The sequence below is a fragment of the Mauremys reevesii genome, linkage group 3 (genome assembly GCF_016161935.1).
Source record: "Mauremys reevesii isolate NIE-2019 linkage group 3, ASM1616193v1, whole genome shotgun sequence".
Classification (NCBI taxonomy): Eukaryota; Metazoa; Chordata; order Testudines; family Geoemydidae; genus Mauremys; species Mauremys reevesii.
Window position 1 is genome coordinate 129,627,259 of NC_052625.1, and position 18,045 is coordinate 129,645,303.

The window sequence follows — 18,045 nt, forward strand, 5'->3', positions numbered from 1 at the left end:
GTCTGTACGGAAGCACTACAGCAGCTGTAACATTTCAAGTGTAGACATAGCCTTTCCAGGGGAAAAGGAAGGCTACATCTCTGTTCCAGGGGCAAGAAAGAGCAGGGGGAGGGAGATAGAGAAACCTGGAGTTGGTGGGAAGGGGGTTCAGCAGCTGACACAGCCATTTATACAATGTATGGCATCTGGATAGGAAACGCGGAGGGCTGTGAACATGCAGAACAAAGGGACTTAAGTAACAGATTAGGGAGCACACATATACTTGAGGGTATACTTCCACTAACTGAACCACCACCACATCTTTAGCCAAGAAACAAATTGACCTTTGGCCTCAGACTGTCTTGTAAACAGAAAATGAGAAAAAGCAAATTGATCCATTCTGATTGGTTGAGGAATGGAATTAGCCAATCAAAGTGCAAGTATTTGAATATTTGTACAAAGAAATTACCATCAGGTTGTTATTATCCCTCACCTAGCCATAATTAAGGGAATTGCATAACAGACATAAGTGTCAAGTTACGGGTCTATAACTGTACAGTATCCATTGGCTCGGAGAGACTGAGCCAATTCCTTTTCAATATAATAAGTGATCTTTTAAACAAACAGAACACCTACTCCTGTCCTTAGGACTTGTCTACACACAGAAGTTGTACTACTTTAACTATCCTGGTCCAATTATGAATAGAGGCAGTAGGCTGGGTGTGCTTCCCAAGCTATCTACTGCCTGAGACTACTTCCTGTCTTTTTCATAAAATGAGGTAGTGCTGGACCAAGATGTTTCCCTTCTCAGCCTTAAAGGCCCAGTGCACTGTATTACAGTTACAGTGTAGTCCAGAGTCAGACACCAATTAATGATCTGTGGATACACAGCAATGCCACAATCTGCCAGCTAGATGGAGGTAAAGACTTGCGGTGAGAGATAGTTGGAAAAACTTTGGAACTACTCTCCAGAGAATGCAGTTCCAAAGTTGTAACACGTCGCAAAATTGTGTCAATTTTATACATTATATTATATATCAGAAAATATAAAATAAGGCATAAGAGAAACAAAAAACATTTCAATCGACCCGAAATGAATCCCCTCCCCCCAAAGAAATGCACAGGTTTAGTTTCTAAAACAAAGACAAATGTCAAAAACCTTTGTTACATGGAATTCCTATCCTCTGTACAGCTCTACTTATAACCTTTAATTTCAAACCTCTACCCAGTGAGCTAAAGAAAAATCCCTACTAAATCTGTCAGATGAGGGTGATTGAAGAAAATCTGACTTAACCTATCTAGTTGAGGGCAGTGATGAGCAAAGCACAAGCTGGGCTACCAGAGTTTGCATTTAAATAGTTGTGTTTTTTTTAAGCTAAAATCACAAAAACCCAAAAACAAACCAAAAAAAAACCAGAAAGAAGAGATCCACATTTTGGAAAAAGTGATTCACTAAATCAAAAAAATTAAAACTAATTATATGTTTTAGGTGAGTAATTTGGAGGTGGCATTAACATTAGGACAGGCACTAGAGGAGTAGTCTAATTGTAGTGATCACTTTCAGACATCAAAGGATGACTTTTCAAATCACCTCACGCCACCTTCTAATTTTGTGTGCGTGCAAATTTTGCACATACAATTATCTGTGTGTGTTAAATTAGAGAACTCAATTTTTTTAAAATTACCTAAGCATTTTACCTTAAACTGACTAAAGAAATGAAATTCATAACTAAAGAGCTGATCCTACTACTGCTAAAATCAATGGGCATTTTGCCACAAAGTTCAGTAGAAGCAGGCTAATAATAAAATTTGTCATTTGTCTTTACCTTATCCATAGTGCCTAGATAATATTGTAAAGGCCAAAAGTATAACTGGGTTAAAAAAAGAGTTAGATACATTCATGGAGGGTAGGTCCATCAATAGCTATTTGCCAAGATGGTCAGGGACACAATCCCATGCTCTGGGTGTCCCTAAACCTCTGACTGCCAGAAGCCGGGAATGGATAAAAGGGGATGGATCACTTGATAAATTGCCCTGTTCTGTTCATTCCCTTTGAAGCATCTGACACTGGCCACTGTCAGAAGACAGGATACTGGACTAGATGGACCATTGGTCTGACCCAGTATGGCTGTTTTTGTGTTCTTATATCAATATTTTATATGAACTTAAGGCCTGCTTCCTACAAGGGGCAGAGCACCAGTCCAACATAGTCATCTTGTAGTAAGTAGGCCCCGAGACTCTCTCGGCTCAGTAAATAGAAATGAGATTAACAATGTATTGCAGAGTAATACTCCAATGGGATATCACTTATCTTCTAAGTATTTTTTGCATATTTAATGTTTAATTAATTTTCAGAGAAGCAAAATGTAATTGTTACTTACATGCCACCAAAAACTTGAATAGAAGCTATTCGAGGACTGTATCCTATAAACTGGAGATTTAAGACTTCTGTAGTAAACTCCATTTTCTTCCCCTTGAAACCTTTCTTTTCAAAGAGGGCTATGCTTGGCTCAGAAAGCTCCTATGTTAAAAGAAAGGGTTCTATTTAATACATGCACATCACTCCAGAACATTAAGCCACAAAGACTCTTTGCACTCTTTTGCTTAAAGATTTGAAGATCAGAAATTCCACAACCATTCTTCCTCACCGGCAGCAGCTTACTAAAAAAAACCCCAACCCTCACACAACCCATGCACACACTTTTTGCATGCAATAGACAAGTTCTTGTGACAATGTATATGCACAAATTTGTATGTTGCTATGCACACATCACAATTATACTTTCAAACAAATTTTAATTAAACTCATTGGATCGATCAGTTGAAAATCACTGGGGAATTCTGATTTTCAAACCCACAAGAAAAAGCAGCTTTAAAATGATCTTGAAGGCCTAAAATGTTGATAGAATCCCCAGCTCTCCCCATGATGAACTGTCACTTGAGTGAAGCAGTAGTCTCTCTCTCTCTCACACACACACACACACACCCCTACCTGTCTTGTTTTTAATTCCTCTCATAGGACATGATGCTTTTAATTATTCACTGGACTAAATCCTCAAGATTAATGTTTCTGGGGTCAAATTCATGGCATTCACCCCTTTCCACCGAGTTGTGCTCCAGAAACTAAACTTTGGGGAAGGAGTTGTTTTAGTTATTATATATCTAGCCCTTTTGATTGCAGGGAAAACTTCAAAAATACAACTAGAGTGTAAACCACAACAGTGAGAACTGCCTGTGTCTGCAGAGAGCTGAAACAATAGCTTTGAGAGCTGTGCATTGCCCCATTCATTTCAAACAGTGCCCTGTGAACTCCATGTTTTCATGGTTTTTCATGACTCAGGAACAGCCACAATTGCACACACCCCTATGAGTATAACAGCAAGCAGGTCAGCTGGAAGTTTTTAAATCTATCACTCTTACTTTATTGTGCTGTATAAAATTGGCACCCAAATCCACGACAGTTTACACATGTACACATATCTAGATACGTCACCAAGTTACTAATTAAAAATTATCTAACAGCACCTAATTGTGTTTACACACTTCACAGCAGAAGAAAGATGACATGGTCCCTTGCCCTAAAGAGCTTACAAGGTCAGAGATGACACTAGAGGGGCATGAGAAGATGGCTAGGATTTACTAATCAACGATGCATTATTCAGAAGATGCTAGTGCACAGCATGATGGAGCAAAGATTTTTTTGGATAAATAACTTTACTGACCTACAGGGAACTTTTCAAGAATACCTAAAGGATTTAAGAACACAGGGCTCAGTGGCTTTCAAAGAGGATTGTGCTCCAAAATCTTAGATGCTTTGAAAAATTGGCCTCTTATTTCTTGTATGTGTCTCATTAGAAGGCATTTAAATGAGGCAAAGGTAGTGGCCTGATGCATTAGGTGCTACGTGTGTAGAAGCTGCAGGTGAAAAAATGTGGAGACGGTTATGGGAGAAGCAGGCAAATGGGGTATTGAGACGAACTGGGATCACTGGAAGCGTGGCAAAAAATCTGACCAGAAAACTAAATACCTGAAATAGAAATCTTAAAGCTTTGCAGAATTATGAAAACGAGCTTTACACAAACACATTTTTGTCTGTTGCTTTTTACTCCATATATTGGTTTGCCATAACACAGATACTATCAGGTAGAAAACTGATTGCCTTGCCCAGCTCATCATCCCATCAATGAGTTAACCTCTATGGAGAAGTAAGCAGCAGTGTATGGAAGCAAATAAATGGCATGGAATTGCTTTATACTTATCTGCTAAGCCTCACATGACCTCTGGTAGAAAAACCTTAGTGGTGTTTATGAATTTTAACAATCAATGGCTGCCATTTGTTTGTTTTGTCAACAGAACACCACTGTTCTCCTTCACAAAGTACAAATTTTCCAAGAGTGAGTTGATCCTTCTACAGTCGAAACAGGCATATCAAATACAACAATAGCTTATGTATAAAAGCTCTCTACGGACTAGACTATTTTAATTAAAGGTTGAGAACAACCATTATGGATGTTCAGGACCACTCTTTCTTTATTTTTAACAGTATCTGCATCAGCAGCATGGCAATGGAGTGCAGAAAGTATGGCACACCTGGGGGAGGCTCTTTTCCTGAGTTTATATTGTACCTCAAAAGGCACCATAGGGACTAGTAATGACAACTAATACTGATTCTCTTTAGAGCAGTAACAATATTGTCAAAGAGTTACGTAAGTATTATAATAGCCAAACCCAATGAAAAGGAGCAACAGTTTACTTTTTCTCTTCTAAAAATAGTACAAACAGCTGGTGGTAGTAGATCTAGCCTATCATTGGATTCTTGACTACATTTTGTTTAAATTTATGTCAGCTTTAAAATGTATTTGCATGATTCTGCAAACGATCTATTGTAATGATCTATCATAGCGCTGAGTAAACTCCATAACTGACCCATTAAAGGGTAATGAGTGCAAATTAAAATCACATTTGATTTCTCATTTGCTATTAAAATGTTATTTCCTATTTGCTGGCACCAGAATAATACTTTAAAAAGCTTATAAATTCCATATTGGCATAGAGATATAGAATTCTGATTTTTGAATACATGAGGTGTTGAACCTTCTTTGGAAGAATGAACCACTGAGTGAGTGAACAGTAATGGAATTTTCATGATTATGACAACTGAATTTTATAATTAATTTAGTTCTTCTGAAGTTGCATGCTTGAATTCCACTTTTTATGCACATACAGCATGGACAGCAGCAGGGAAGTTTCTCCACAATTCCCCACCAATATACTTGAACCCTAATTTGGAGATGAATAGCAGCAAAAAGTAGCAATTCAGTTGCTCTGCCTATGGCATCCTCTACTCCTTTACAACGACGGCTATCAATAATGATGGCAGTTTTTGGTTCATGCTCTGAGACCAACAAACTCATTACACATAGCTACTGAATAGTAACAACTTGTCCCTGTACCACTTGTACTTCACTGTCCTTTATATGGCTGCAAAAATGAGAAGTTAAATACTCCTATTATGTGTGTATTTATTCAGTTATCCTTACAATGTTTATAACATGTAGAGATTTAAGTCTTGTTTGGGGTGGACATCCCATTGCAGACAGATTAGAGTAGGTTCCTTCTTCTAACACATACTGATTACCAGAGAAATCTTCTTTATCATATGCAATCCAACTGCAGGAAGAGAAGGAAAAATCTGATAACTAAAGTATTCCACACATAACCAAAGTTCTGTCAGTGCTTCCCAATATTCCTTAGCATGTAAACAATCATTTTAATCACTCTTTGAAATATTTTAGCAGAAATAAGCTACTGAGAGAAACATGAAAAACTTCAGAGGTATTGGAGAATTAAAAATTCACATGATGAATTGCAAAACTTTTTTTCTTCCATTTAAACTCCACAGTTGGTATGTGAAACTGGATCCTTCATCAATTTCCAATTTCAGAAAGTTGTAATATTTTTATTTTAAAAAATTTATTTCAGTGATTTTGCAATAATCATAATTCCATGCTTACCTGCCGCCCAAAACTTTTGAAGACTTTGTAGCAAATGAATCGTCAATATAACTGGTATTTTTCTCAAATATTTGGCAGTTACCTTTGAATTCTGGCTCTGAAAATAGCTGGACCTTTAAAATTATAATGTATATATTAAAAGGATATTGTATAATAATGCACTCAGCACCCTTTAACTAGATAAGTCAAATATTACTTTCATCCATGGTTATATTCAAATGAATTAAAAAAAACCAGAAACCTTCAGTTTTGCAATATTAACATATTCTATTATCCACGAGTTACTTTTCTGAAAGATTGCCAGGTAACCAGATTGAAAATTACTTTTTGCAGTAAATCATTCAGCAACATACAAAACTGTTCAACAATTACTAGTAAACAGAGATAGCCTGTTTAAAAATCTGCCAGAGTAGATTTTTAAAACTTCCTTGTAAGGCAAGATGGTAAATGGTCTATCAAACTTATCTGTCCTGGTTCTTTAATCAGTTTAATCTTAGAAATACATTTTTCCCTTTCTCATCCATATCATATGATCTGATTTCTCAGACTATGAAAGTGTTGTATGAACTTTGTAAGGCACTCAGATACCATGATGATGGGTGTGGTATAAATTCCCAGATTAGACAGATAGTATTTGTACTGCTAGGGCTGTAGTTGTGTCAACACTTACATTACAAACCTCTTTGTCTTGTTCAAAATTTCACCCTAGGCTGAAAGCCACACACACATTTGTTTTTGTTTTTTTCATATTCATTACTTTAGGAGGACAGTTGATCCAATAATTAAACCTAGTCACACAGAAATCATCCTTATAATAAATAATTATGCCATATTTATTCACACTTAAAACAGGTACATGTCCAGGCACATAGAGATTTTCCACAACAGGAATATAATGTACAACAGAATATGTCCCCAAAGAAAACTTAGGTCCAGTGTTTCTTTTTTCACTTAAGAATCTGTTTAGATGTATATAATATGCAGGTGTAGACACTTTTTCAAAAATATGCATGGGGCTGGGCAGCCTTGAGGTATTTCTTTCCCCAAAAGCTACAGACAGCTGTATTCAGCAAGGCTTTGGCAAGGCACAATATCAGTTAAGGATGCAAATCATGTTAAACAAGGCTTTTTTCCCCACAGGCTCAGAACTTTGTGCTATATTTACCATTTAGGCTGAACTTTTTCAAGTTTCATCTGTGCATGATTTTTATTATTATTATTAAAGGAACGATGAAAACATACACCTTTCCCATTGTAAAAAAACCCAAAAAAACTAATATCTGTAATCTCACTAAACAGATAAGTATCCTCTGCATATTCAGAGTCATATCTCCTTGCATCAGTGACAAAAAGTAAGATTTTACTACTCTTCAAACCATGATAGCCCTATAGATCTATGAGAGAGAGTGACCTAGGGCTTGGCTACACTGGAGAGTTGCAGCGCTGGTGGAGGCTTTACAGCGCTGCAACTTAGTAACTGACCAACCTGCAAGGCACATCCATCGCTGCAACTCCCTGGCTGCAGCGCTGGCTGTACACCTGGTCTGCTTGGGGTATAACGAGTGCAGCGCTGGTGATGCAGCGCTGCTCGTCAAGTGTGGCCACACACCAGCACTGTTATTGGCCTCCAGGGTATTAGGAGATATCCCAGAATGCTTTTAACTAAATTACTCTCTTTGTTTTGTTATGATGCCTCTCTTTGTTTTGTTGTGAACTCGGGGCTCCGGGAGCTGCTTATCTAAAAAACAAACACAGCTCTTGTTTGCTGTGATCAATCTGTAACTGACTGTGAACAATCAATTGAGATAACCCACTACCTTGCTGTGAATGAGGCAGGCAGGGGGATGAATGTCTACAGCTTAGTATTTGCTTGAGGAGAGAAACAGCGGGGAGGGAGGGGGAGAAAGAGAGTCTGTTGGAGCAGCTGCTTATCTGGTCTGCAGGCTATTTGCAGTTAAGAGTGAATGAGGGGTCGAGGAAATGTTCAGATTTTGCAAGGCAGGGAGCTGACGCACAGTGTCAGCTCCAAAAATCCACTCACTCACTCTCTCTCTCTCCCCCGCTCCCTGTCACACTCCACCCCACCCCCCTCTTTTGAAAAGCATGTTGCTGCCACTTGAACGCTGGGATAGGTGCCCATAATGCACCACTCCCAACAGCGCTGCAAATGTGGTCACACTGCAGCGCTGGTAGCTGTGAGTGTGGCCACACACCAGCGCTTTCCCTACACAGCTGTACAAACACAGCTGTAACTCCCAGCGCTGCACATCTGCAAGTGTAGCCAAGCCCCTAGATTCTCTTATAGCTTGCATACCATCAACAGAGCTGTTAACTGAATTCTAAGTGGAGGGCTATTTCTAACCTCATTACCCTCAGATTATGGTCTGCTACATCTGTGTAACTCCACTGAGGACATAATTTGAGAGCAATAATTTGGAGGTTGCAAAATTGTGAATGAGGGTACTAATCCATCAAGCTATTTTCAATGCATACTTTCAGGATGCTGAAAAAAAGTTGAAACACACAAGTAGCAAAGGAAGAGTTAAGACTGATCAGGCACATTACCTACTGCCAAAGGCAAGTTTCTTCTATGTTCAACAAGCAATATTAGCTAACACTATACTTTATTTATGGATAGAAGGGGTTTCTATTTAACCCCCACTTTTTGATTCACTTCTAATATTTGTCTTTTCAAGTTTTAACTTGGTGGGTGCTGAATCTATGAGAAGAAACTGTGTTAATTTCTGAATATTAACACTGCATTAAGTTCACAGAAATCAGGAAATGCTGTATTAACTCTGCATTTCCTGACTTCTTTGCTTAATTTTTAAACATTTGATATTGCACCAATAACCCCTTTGCTCCTGAAGTTTTTAAATGCTTGAGGGTCAGGAAACTGAGTAAACAGCAGCAGGGTGGACGAGAGGATGGGGAAAGCTAAAGCAGAGATGGGGAGCTAAAGATAAATGGAGTCACAGAACATCAACTACTCCCATAAAAAGGAACACACTGACACAAAACTATTAGTATTGGTATTTACTGAACATTACAGGTTTTCTTGAATTTGACAGGATGTAGTAAACACCACTCCATTCAATTATTTTGGCATCTTAGGCATTTGCTCAAGAATGACTGCTTTTTAAAAACATATATACATTATACACACTAGAATATATTTGTTTTACGAATTTAGAGAAGGGTCTTACCTTGAATTTCCCCATTTGGCTATTGATGGTATCCTAAAAAGTTTGGAGGAAAAAAAATATATTAAGAGTGATGAAATAATGCAAAAGCATTCAAAACCTTACAGCTTTAAGAACCTAAGCAAATCTAAATTTCATTAGAAAACAGGAGAAATAGCTACGATCATTTGGCAGAAATGTATGAAATGTAATAATACAAAAGGTTTCCTTACCGCAACTATGGGCTGAACTGAAGAGATCTTACTATTCTTGCCTCCCCAGGCCTCAATGCTGGGATACAGTCCTTTATCAAGGATGTACTGTTCTCCTGTAAAGTCAGGATTCTCATAGACTACCCACCTGAATAAACAGATACCAAAAACTTTTTTCAAAACACTGGTGAATATTTATTATTGTCTTAATGTAAGTTTTAAGAACATAAGAACGGCCATACTGGGTCAGACTAAAGGTCCATCTGGCCCAGTATCCTGTCTTCTGACAGTGGTCAATGCCAAGTGCTTCAGAGGAATGAATAGAACAGGCAATCATCAAGTGATCGAAGAAACAGTTAATGTTACTGATATTTCCAAAGGGTAAATGTATGCCTAGAACACTGTTAAAACACAAAATTAAAGAAATAGTACATTGCATCAACAGTTTTAGCGCCGTCCCCAGTACCCTGAGGTGCTCAGCCCCTCCTGCTACCACAGTTTTCACTGAGAGTGGTGGGTGTTCAGCACTTCGCAAGCAGCACTCGGAAACTTAAATATGGGGGCCTGATTTTGCAACAGGCAACTCAAAAGACCGATATATGGTTTGCACTTCAAAAATCTATAGTAATAACAGTCATGCTTTCGCACCATGGATACTGTTTATGTATTAAGATTTTGGGGAAAACAAAAAACAGAAGAAATTTCAACACTCTTTTCAAATTAGCTACTGCAAGCCACATGAGGCTCTATGTATTTTATCTGGCAAGATGCTCATTTGTTTTGTCCCTGATCAGAGAGAATATTTTGAGCTGTTTCAAATCTAAAGCTTTTGTTACTACTTCTATAATTTTTATTTCTTAGCTCTTCTCTTGTAAAATGTGAGGATGTTTGGAAACAAATTTTTGCATGATGAACAAAGCATTAAGGATACTCTGCTACAATAACATGTTATGCATTTCATAAAAAATGAACCTGATCGAAGAGGATTTTTTTTATGTGACATTGCACCTAAACAAAAACATTTGGCTCATTTACAAAAGCCTGTTAAGGTAAAGTGTCCTTCCTGCTAGGAAATATGCAGGGGTGGCTCTAGAAATTCTGCCGCCCCAAGCAGGGCGGCGCGCTGCGCCGCTCGCGCCGCCCTTCCCCGGTCCCGCGGCTGGGGCAGAAGTGCCTGCGGACCGTCCCGTGGTCCCGCGGCTCCGGTGGAGCATCCGCAGGCATACCTGCGGGAGCTCCGTCCGAGCTGCCGGACCAGCGCACCCTCCGCAGTCATGCCTGCGGCAGGTCCGCTCGTCTCGGGGCTCCGGTGGACCTCCCGCAGGCATGACTGCAGAAGGTCCGCCGGAGCCAAATGCCGCCCTGCCAGGACAATGCCGCCCCACGCGCCTGCTTGGCGCGCTGGGGTCTGGAGCCGGCCCAGGAAATATGCCACCAAAGGGAAGGATTTCTCCCTCACAAAACTAAATGCTAAAACTAAATGAAATATCTTAACAGATTCAAAGGTTTTAAGGCTGCATGGGATCATGATGAGTCCAACCATATGCATAGAAAAGACCACAGAATTTCTACATCAAGCCCCTAACTTCTAGTTCAGCAAGAACATATGTTCTAGAAAGACATCCAAACTTGATTTAAAGAATTCAAGTGATGGGGAATCTACCATATCCCCAAGTAAGTTGTTCTGGTGGTTAATTACTCTCACTGATAAAAATGTGCAACTTATTTGTTATCTGAATATATTTAGCTTCATTTAATCTTGTTATGCATTTGCCTGCAACATGAGGAGCCTCTCCTATTGCATGTCTCCCCATGATCTAAGTACTTTCCGCTGTTTACCTTCTCTTTGCTATAAGCTAGATAGATGGAATTTCTTTAGTCTTTCTCTGTAAGGCAGGTTTTGCAGACTTCAAATAATTTTTTTACCTTTTCCTGAACCTTTTCCCATTTGTCAATATCGCTTCTAAAGTGCAGAGAGCAGAACTGGATACAATATTCGAGTAACAGTCTCACTAAAACTGTATGCAGGGATAATAACATTGCCCTACTTCTATCAATATCCTCCCTTGCTTATACCCAAAATTGCATTTGCTCTCTTAGCCATCTCATCACACTGAGTTCATGCACTGAAACCTACTTATAGGTAAGACTCTCCCCCCAAGAATTTCACCATTTCCCAATGTCCAGAACTGCAATTTTCATACCATAATGCGTTAAAATAATATGGAATTTCCATTTTACTTCACTGTAAATTAACTTTCACTACATACAAGAAGTTCACCAGAAGAGGACATCTCTGTACTGAAGAACAGATTCTATTGACAAAGCACAAGGAGCCTCATTCTCAGCAGCTGTAAAGTGGGACAGCTCCACTAACTTAAATTAAACGAAGTTGATTTATACCAACTGAGAATCTGACATGAGGAGTACAACAGTCATTAAAATACATAAAACTGGTACTCAAGCTTTGAATGATTTGTCCACAGTGAACACATTCTTATAATCCTTCATGTTACCTCTCCTTCTGACTCATGTATAAATTAGTCTTTTAACATGTTATTCACTATTAATTTAAGGCATATTCCAGGACACACACCCAAGTCATTTTAAAACTACTTAATCAAAGTGACATAAGTATGTATGGTAAAGTAACCACAAAAGTTAAAAATGTTTGAAGTGTGCATACTAAATCATTAGGTCACATATGCCAGAAGCTTTGAAAATGAAACTGCCTTTCAATTACACACACATCTGGGTATCACTAAACTTCATGAATAATCCTAACAATTTTTTTTAAATGACCTCAAATTATATTTCAATTATTTCAAACTATATTTACTACCATGAAAATAAATATTTGTGATACTAAATTTAAGTGGGAGTGTTAATACATGCCAGATCCCCCTTGAGCATCTCTCTCCATACTATGCAACACCACTCTATCTCCATCCTCCACCTGCTTAAAGAGGGCTGTATGCTTCAGCACATCAGCGGGTAGCACTACTATGGTATCACATGAAGTATCCAAGAACCATAGTCCTAATTCAAGAAAGCATCCCTATTCAAAGTAGCATTTTATCATATGCATAAAGTTAAGCACATACTTAAGTCCCAATGAAGTCAATAGGACTTGAGCAAATAGTTAGGTGCTGTCCTTAACAGGAGAGGACTTATGCATGTGCTTAAGTGGTTTTCTGAATCAGGGCCCATTTGTGGCTTTACAGACCAAAACCAATACCTTTAAGATCACTCAGAAATCAGCTGGAAGCCAGTGCAAACAGCTACATGGGAGTAACATGCTAATCATTGGAAGTACTTCTACAACCATATTTTTGTGGCCAGTGGGTGATCTAAAAGAATGATAATGGGTAACTGAATGAGAATTGTGGATACTTGGGACAGCTCAGGATTAGGTCCTATGTCCCTACAACAGTCTGTAATAAAAACCGCTTCTTAGTAGAACTAACCACTTCTTAAGCCTTCTTGCAAGTTCATTTTATTTGGTAAAGAAGGTCAGATCCACACTGTACACTAATTACCTGAAAATTAGGAAAAGGTAGTCAAACTAGAAGAAGCACAGCGTAGTTAACAAATGTTTATGGGAACTGGGACTGGGGGAGTTTTTGCCTAAATTAAACAAAGGACCAGAACCAAATTTACTCTTGGTTAAAGACCCAAGGTCAAGTTTAATCCAATTAACATTTGTATTTTGCAAAATAAGTTAATATGATTATTTCTTAAAACAAATAGTGATTGAGCTTGACGAGTAAAAACTAAGCAGGAATTCAGAAACACTGTATACTCACAAGAAGCTTCTTCTAGTATCTGTTTAAACTTGTTTTATGGGTGTTACCTTTTTCCACTATAAATGCTTCCATTTTCTGCCAATTGAAAAGATGCCAACATGGAAGTAGATATCAATGCTGACTTAAGAAAGCAAAGTGGCTCTTTTTAAAGGTATTCCTTTTTTCAAATGACAAAATAATTTCCTGGATTTTCTAACAAACTATGCTGGGATAGTTCCTGGAAAATTTCTGAAGAATGAAACTAGTAATGATTTGTTGTAAAATATGCCGTAAACGGTGATGTTTTATTCCAATTTGTTTACAATACAATATATGCAAAAGTGAAAGTAATCCTTAGAAACAAGCATGTAGTGTTTGAAAATAGTATAGCTAAAAACACATATATGTAATTCTTGAAAAAAAGTCACTGAATTGTTCACATCTTTGTTAAAAATTTACATTTTAATCTAAAAAGATATCAGATGAGCGACTTAAAAATGTAACAACAAACCATTACTGCATCTATGGCCTACCAGCCTATTTAATGGTATTTTGCAGTCTAAATAGCTCAGAGAATTGCTAATTGATAATGACTGCACCTTTAAATGGGGGTAGAGGGGTGCTGTCTGGCTTGCTGGGGAAGAGGGAATAGCTCTTTACAGCCAGGAGGGGGAGCAAGGAACAGAAGCTGCTGCAAAAGGGGGAGTGGGTCAGTGTGGCGATGCTGACTCATCCCCAGGGACCAGAAGGGCTTGGAAGTTCAAAAGGGGCAAGTCTGGCAGAAGCCCCTTTTCCTCAGACCAGGCGGAGTAGCACCCACCCTGCCTCCCCTTGAGGGGGAAAAATACCAGGTTTGGTCAGGACCTGCTGTGGGCTTCACGCTAGCTGCTTCTTTCTAGGGGGGCTGGAAAGGAATTTTTCCCTCACCACCAGATCGGCCTAGGTGTAGTAGGGGGTTTTCACCATCCCCACAGTCGGTTCCAGGGGGACTTTGTCAGGGTGAGTAGGGAAGTTGGTGAGGCCTCATTTGGAGTACTGTGTCCAGTTTTGGGCCCCACACTACAAGAAGGATGTGGATAAATTGGAGAGAGTCCAGCGGAGGGCAACAAAAATGATTAGGGGGCTGGAGCACATGACTTATGAGGAGAGGCTGAGGGAACTGGGATTGTTTAGTCTGCAGAAGAGAAGAATGAGGGGGGATTTGATAGCTGCTTTCAACTACCTGAAAGGGGGTTCCAAAGAGGATGGATCTAGACTGTTCTCAGTGGTAGAAGATGACAGAACAAGGAGTAATGGTCTCAAGTTGCAGAGGGGGAGGTTTAGGCTGGATATTAGGAAAAACTTTTTCACTAGTAGGGTGGTGAAGAACTGGAATGGGTTACCTAGGGAGGTAGTAGAATCTCCTTCCTTAGAGGTTTTTAAGGTCAGGCTTGACAAAGCCCTGGCTGGGATGATTTAGTTGGGTTTGGTCCTGCTTTGAGCAGGGGGTTGGACTAGATGACCTCTTGAGGTCCCTTCCAACCCTGAGATTCTATGATTCTAAGTTAGGCTATGATGTTGCAACTCATTATAGAAGTGTGGGGAAGATGTCTAGTGCAGATGCTCCACAGGGAAGGGACAGAGTGACCAGATAAATGGCTTGGTAAAGGACTTAAAAAGGAGATATTTGTTAAAGGAGTGGAATGGGAGAGAGGACTTAAGGGCTCCCATGTCTGGTATGGCAGGGAGCCAACCCTTTCTCTTATAGTCCACCTTAACCCTCGTTTGGGGGAGAAATGGTAAGGTCCCAACAATGGGTTGGCTGAAGGACAAGGATGGAAAAAGATGGGAGCTGGCAGAAGCCCCCAAGGTAGATAGTGAATGAACATAGAGCTACCTGCACTGTACCCTTTTATCTGCCGGGTAGTCCCAGACATCGAATAATAGAGTTGTGGCCTGATTAAAATCATATCAAGTGTTTCCTGACATTCTCTCGGTATAGCTGGACAATGGGGTCTTTGGTTACAGATTCAAATTTGGAAGGGGTTCTTGACTGAAAGTTGTTACCATTTACTGTCTGTTCAGTGGCCTATGTGAAATGAAATGGTAGCTTTGCATTCTTAGTAGGCAAACGTCCCTGTCTTTGCAATTAACACCTTAGTCTGCTGTCTCAGCGAATATATTAAGGATTAAATGGGCCTGGAGACTGAACAGAACACTCTTCAATTAAATGGTGTGGTTCTTCCAGGTTTTCAGATCTCAGGCAAATGAGTAAAAGTGTGTGGAGCTTGTACTGCCGCTGCCCAGCTGTAAGAGGTCTGTGGGGTACGACAAGCTGACTTTCCAAAGCAAGTAAATTCAGCAGCTTTCATGGACCCCGTATTTCAGCACCTTATACACCACCACCATAAAACAACTGATTTTTTTTGGCAAGGGAAGAATTACAATTTGTTTTCCCAAATACATACCTAACACTTTACAGAACAAATATTCATTACAAATATGGCTTGGTTTCCTGAAAGTTATTTTTTATAAACATTTCTGCAATGTCCTTCTGAAATATTAATACTTTAGCAGTTTAAAGAATCCTTTGGACACCATATATCCTATATGAAAAAATATGAAACACTACAAAAATAGTATGATAGTCCTTTGGTAAGAGCCCATGCTACCTGAATTAACTGTTCATTAGTAGGAAGCATTTATTTAAAAGAACGGAACATAGAGGGGAGAGATTGCAGGAGGAGGTGGCAGCAACGAGACACGATAAAAAAAAATAATTGACTTATAGCTGTCCCTGCCAACCCATAATCCTTCACTTAAAGTCTTCACATCTGAGGTCAACAATATTTTTCCCCAATAAAATATGAGTAATAAAAATGGTCAGAAGCTAAAAATCAGGAGTCCCTTCTTTATTGTAACAGAGATCAGACATGCTGTCCCAATGGTTGTGTAGAGGCTGAGATAGGAGGTTTTCACCCTTCTCCAGGTTACGGTGGGAGGAGACTGCCTCCCATCTTACTTCCCTGTGTACCCAAGAGTACAAAAGGCGCTCAGTGGATGCAAAGACTGCCATGTAAAAAGGGCTGCCTTAGGAACAATGTTTGCAGCTAAGTCAGTGAGTATGAACCTGCAGCCCTTACTCCTGCAAAACTCGCACTGAAATATCAAAAGGAGCTCTGCCTTCATAAAGACAGTGCAGGGTGAGGTTTAGGGTGGGGTCCTTCAATGAGAGATAGCTAAATGTTGTGGAGGGAGAATCAAGCACCAATGTGTCTGAAATTCCTTCAGTGCTATCACTCACATTAATTTTGTGCATCTTGGAACATGCTGCCTAACACTTGTCTGTCTTTCCAAAACAAACTGCTGTAGAAAATACTAGTCCTAGCAAGGGTTTAGCCTGAAGGTCTCATCACAGAGCAATTATATCTTAAGAAGCAGCAAAGCTTTCACCCACGAAAGCTCATGCTGCAAAACATCTGTTAGTCTATAAGGTGCCACAGGATTCTTTGCTGCTTCTACAGAACCAGACTAACACGGCTACCCCTCTGATACTATATCTTAAGAGGAAACTTTGGTTCAAAGTATCATTCTGTACTAGCAAAAAAGAAAAAAAAAGCACATAAATCCTAATGCAATTTTTATTTTATTTTATTCTCACTTAGCAACTAAAATCAAAATATTTTACTTAAGATATCAAAATGGATCTAACCCTCCCTACAGTTACATGTGATCAGACTGAGTACGAGGATGTTTAGAATTTGTCATGCTACTTGTTGGGCTCAGAAGCCTCATGAGGAAAATCCTCCCTGTAGCGAGCCCCAGTGAAAAATAAATGGAAAAGGTGAGGAAAAGTAGCAACTCAGTGAAGCAAGCTAGAGTCGGGCTTTTACATATGCCACTGGAAGTACCACATGCTTCTAAATCTTCAAGCATGCATTCACTAACCGATGATTTAGCTACTAGTCTCATTTTAGTGACAATATAAGATGAACTCATTATGTAGCATCACAAAATTAAGTTGAGTCCTCTAAGGACTATATGAATATATGTTTGATAAGGATTCATAATAATTTGAATTGCAAGTAGATACATTTACCTTACGCATACCATAAAGAAAAACAAAATCCCAACTGAACAGGATATTTCCCAACAAAAATAAAATATTCACTATGAAAAAGTATCCTGTTCCAAAGACGTCCTAAAAAACACAAATATATCATGGCCCACATCACAACCTCACACAAATGCCTTCCAAGTATTTATCCTCACAACACATCTGTGAACTTGGTAAATATTATCCCCCATTTTTCAGATAGGGAACTGAGGGAAAAAGTGATTACACTATTTGCCTCAGGTAAAACACATGAAATTTTGGTCAGAATAGCAAATTAGTCCCAGAGCAATTCTGCTGTTTAACATCTTAAAAATTCTACAACGGCATCCTATTATGTATTCTCTGATGAACAGCTAATTTACAGACATTCATCATTTGCAAATCAATAGGCCAGTGTTTCCTAAGAACATTCCCTCTTGTTATAGGAAGAAAATAAATTTCATAGTACATTTATTTACAAACAGCCACATTCTTCTTTGTTCTGTGCAATCACAGACAGGGAATTATATTCCCATACGGATTTCATCACAGATATTAAAAACAGAGAGCAGTAAAACATTAAATTATTTGCTAATTTATTCTAAAAAGAATCACTAACAAGGAAAAATGTAATTAAGAATATCACTTACACTCCACTTAAAACATGTATGGATTGTGTCCTCAGTCCATATCCAGTGTCTCTCAAATTGGAAATAATTCCTAATACATTAATACTGGAACCTTTAGTCCCAAAGTCTTTTTCACTGTACATTATCATGTGTGGGTTTGTGAAATCCT

General features: G+C 38.9%; 1 protein-coding gene across 4 annotated transcripts in view; it reads right to left on the bottom strand.

The window, feature by feature from the left end:
• CRYBG1 (crystallin beta-gamma domain containing 1) overlaps positions 1-18,045 on the bottom strand; it is a 167,556-nt gene that overhangs the window by 13,979 nt on the left and 135,532 nt on the right. For all 4 annotated transcript variants that reach the window (XM_039529215.1, XM_039529216.1, XM_039529218.1 and 1 more), the window contains 6 exons: positions 17,898-18,043; positions 9,409-9,535; positions 9,200-9,232; positions 5,994-6,106; positions 5,520-5,649; positions 2,361-2,500 (listed from right to left, as the gene is read on the bottom strand). In XM_039529215.1, coding sequence (XP_039385149.1) covers positions 2,361-2,500; positions 5,520-5,649; positions 5,994-6,106; positions 9,200-9,232; positions 9,409-9,535; positions 17,898-18,043 — 689 coding nt within the window. The remainder of the gene's footprint in view (positions 1-2,360; positions 2,501-5,519; positions 5,650-5,993; positions 6,107-9,199; positions 9,233-9,408; positions 9,536-17,897; positions 18,044-18,045) is intronic.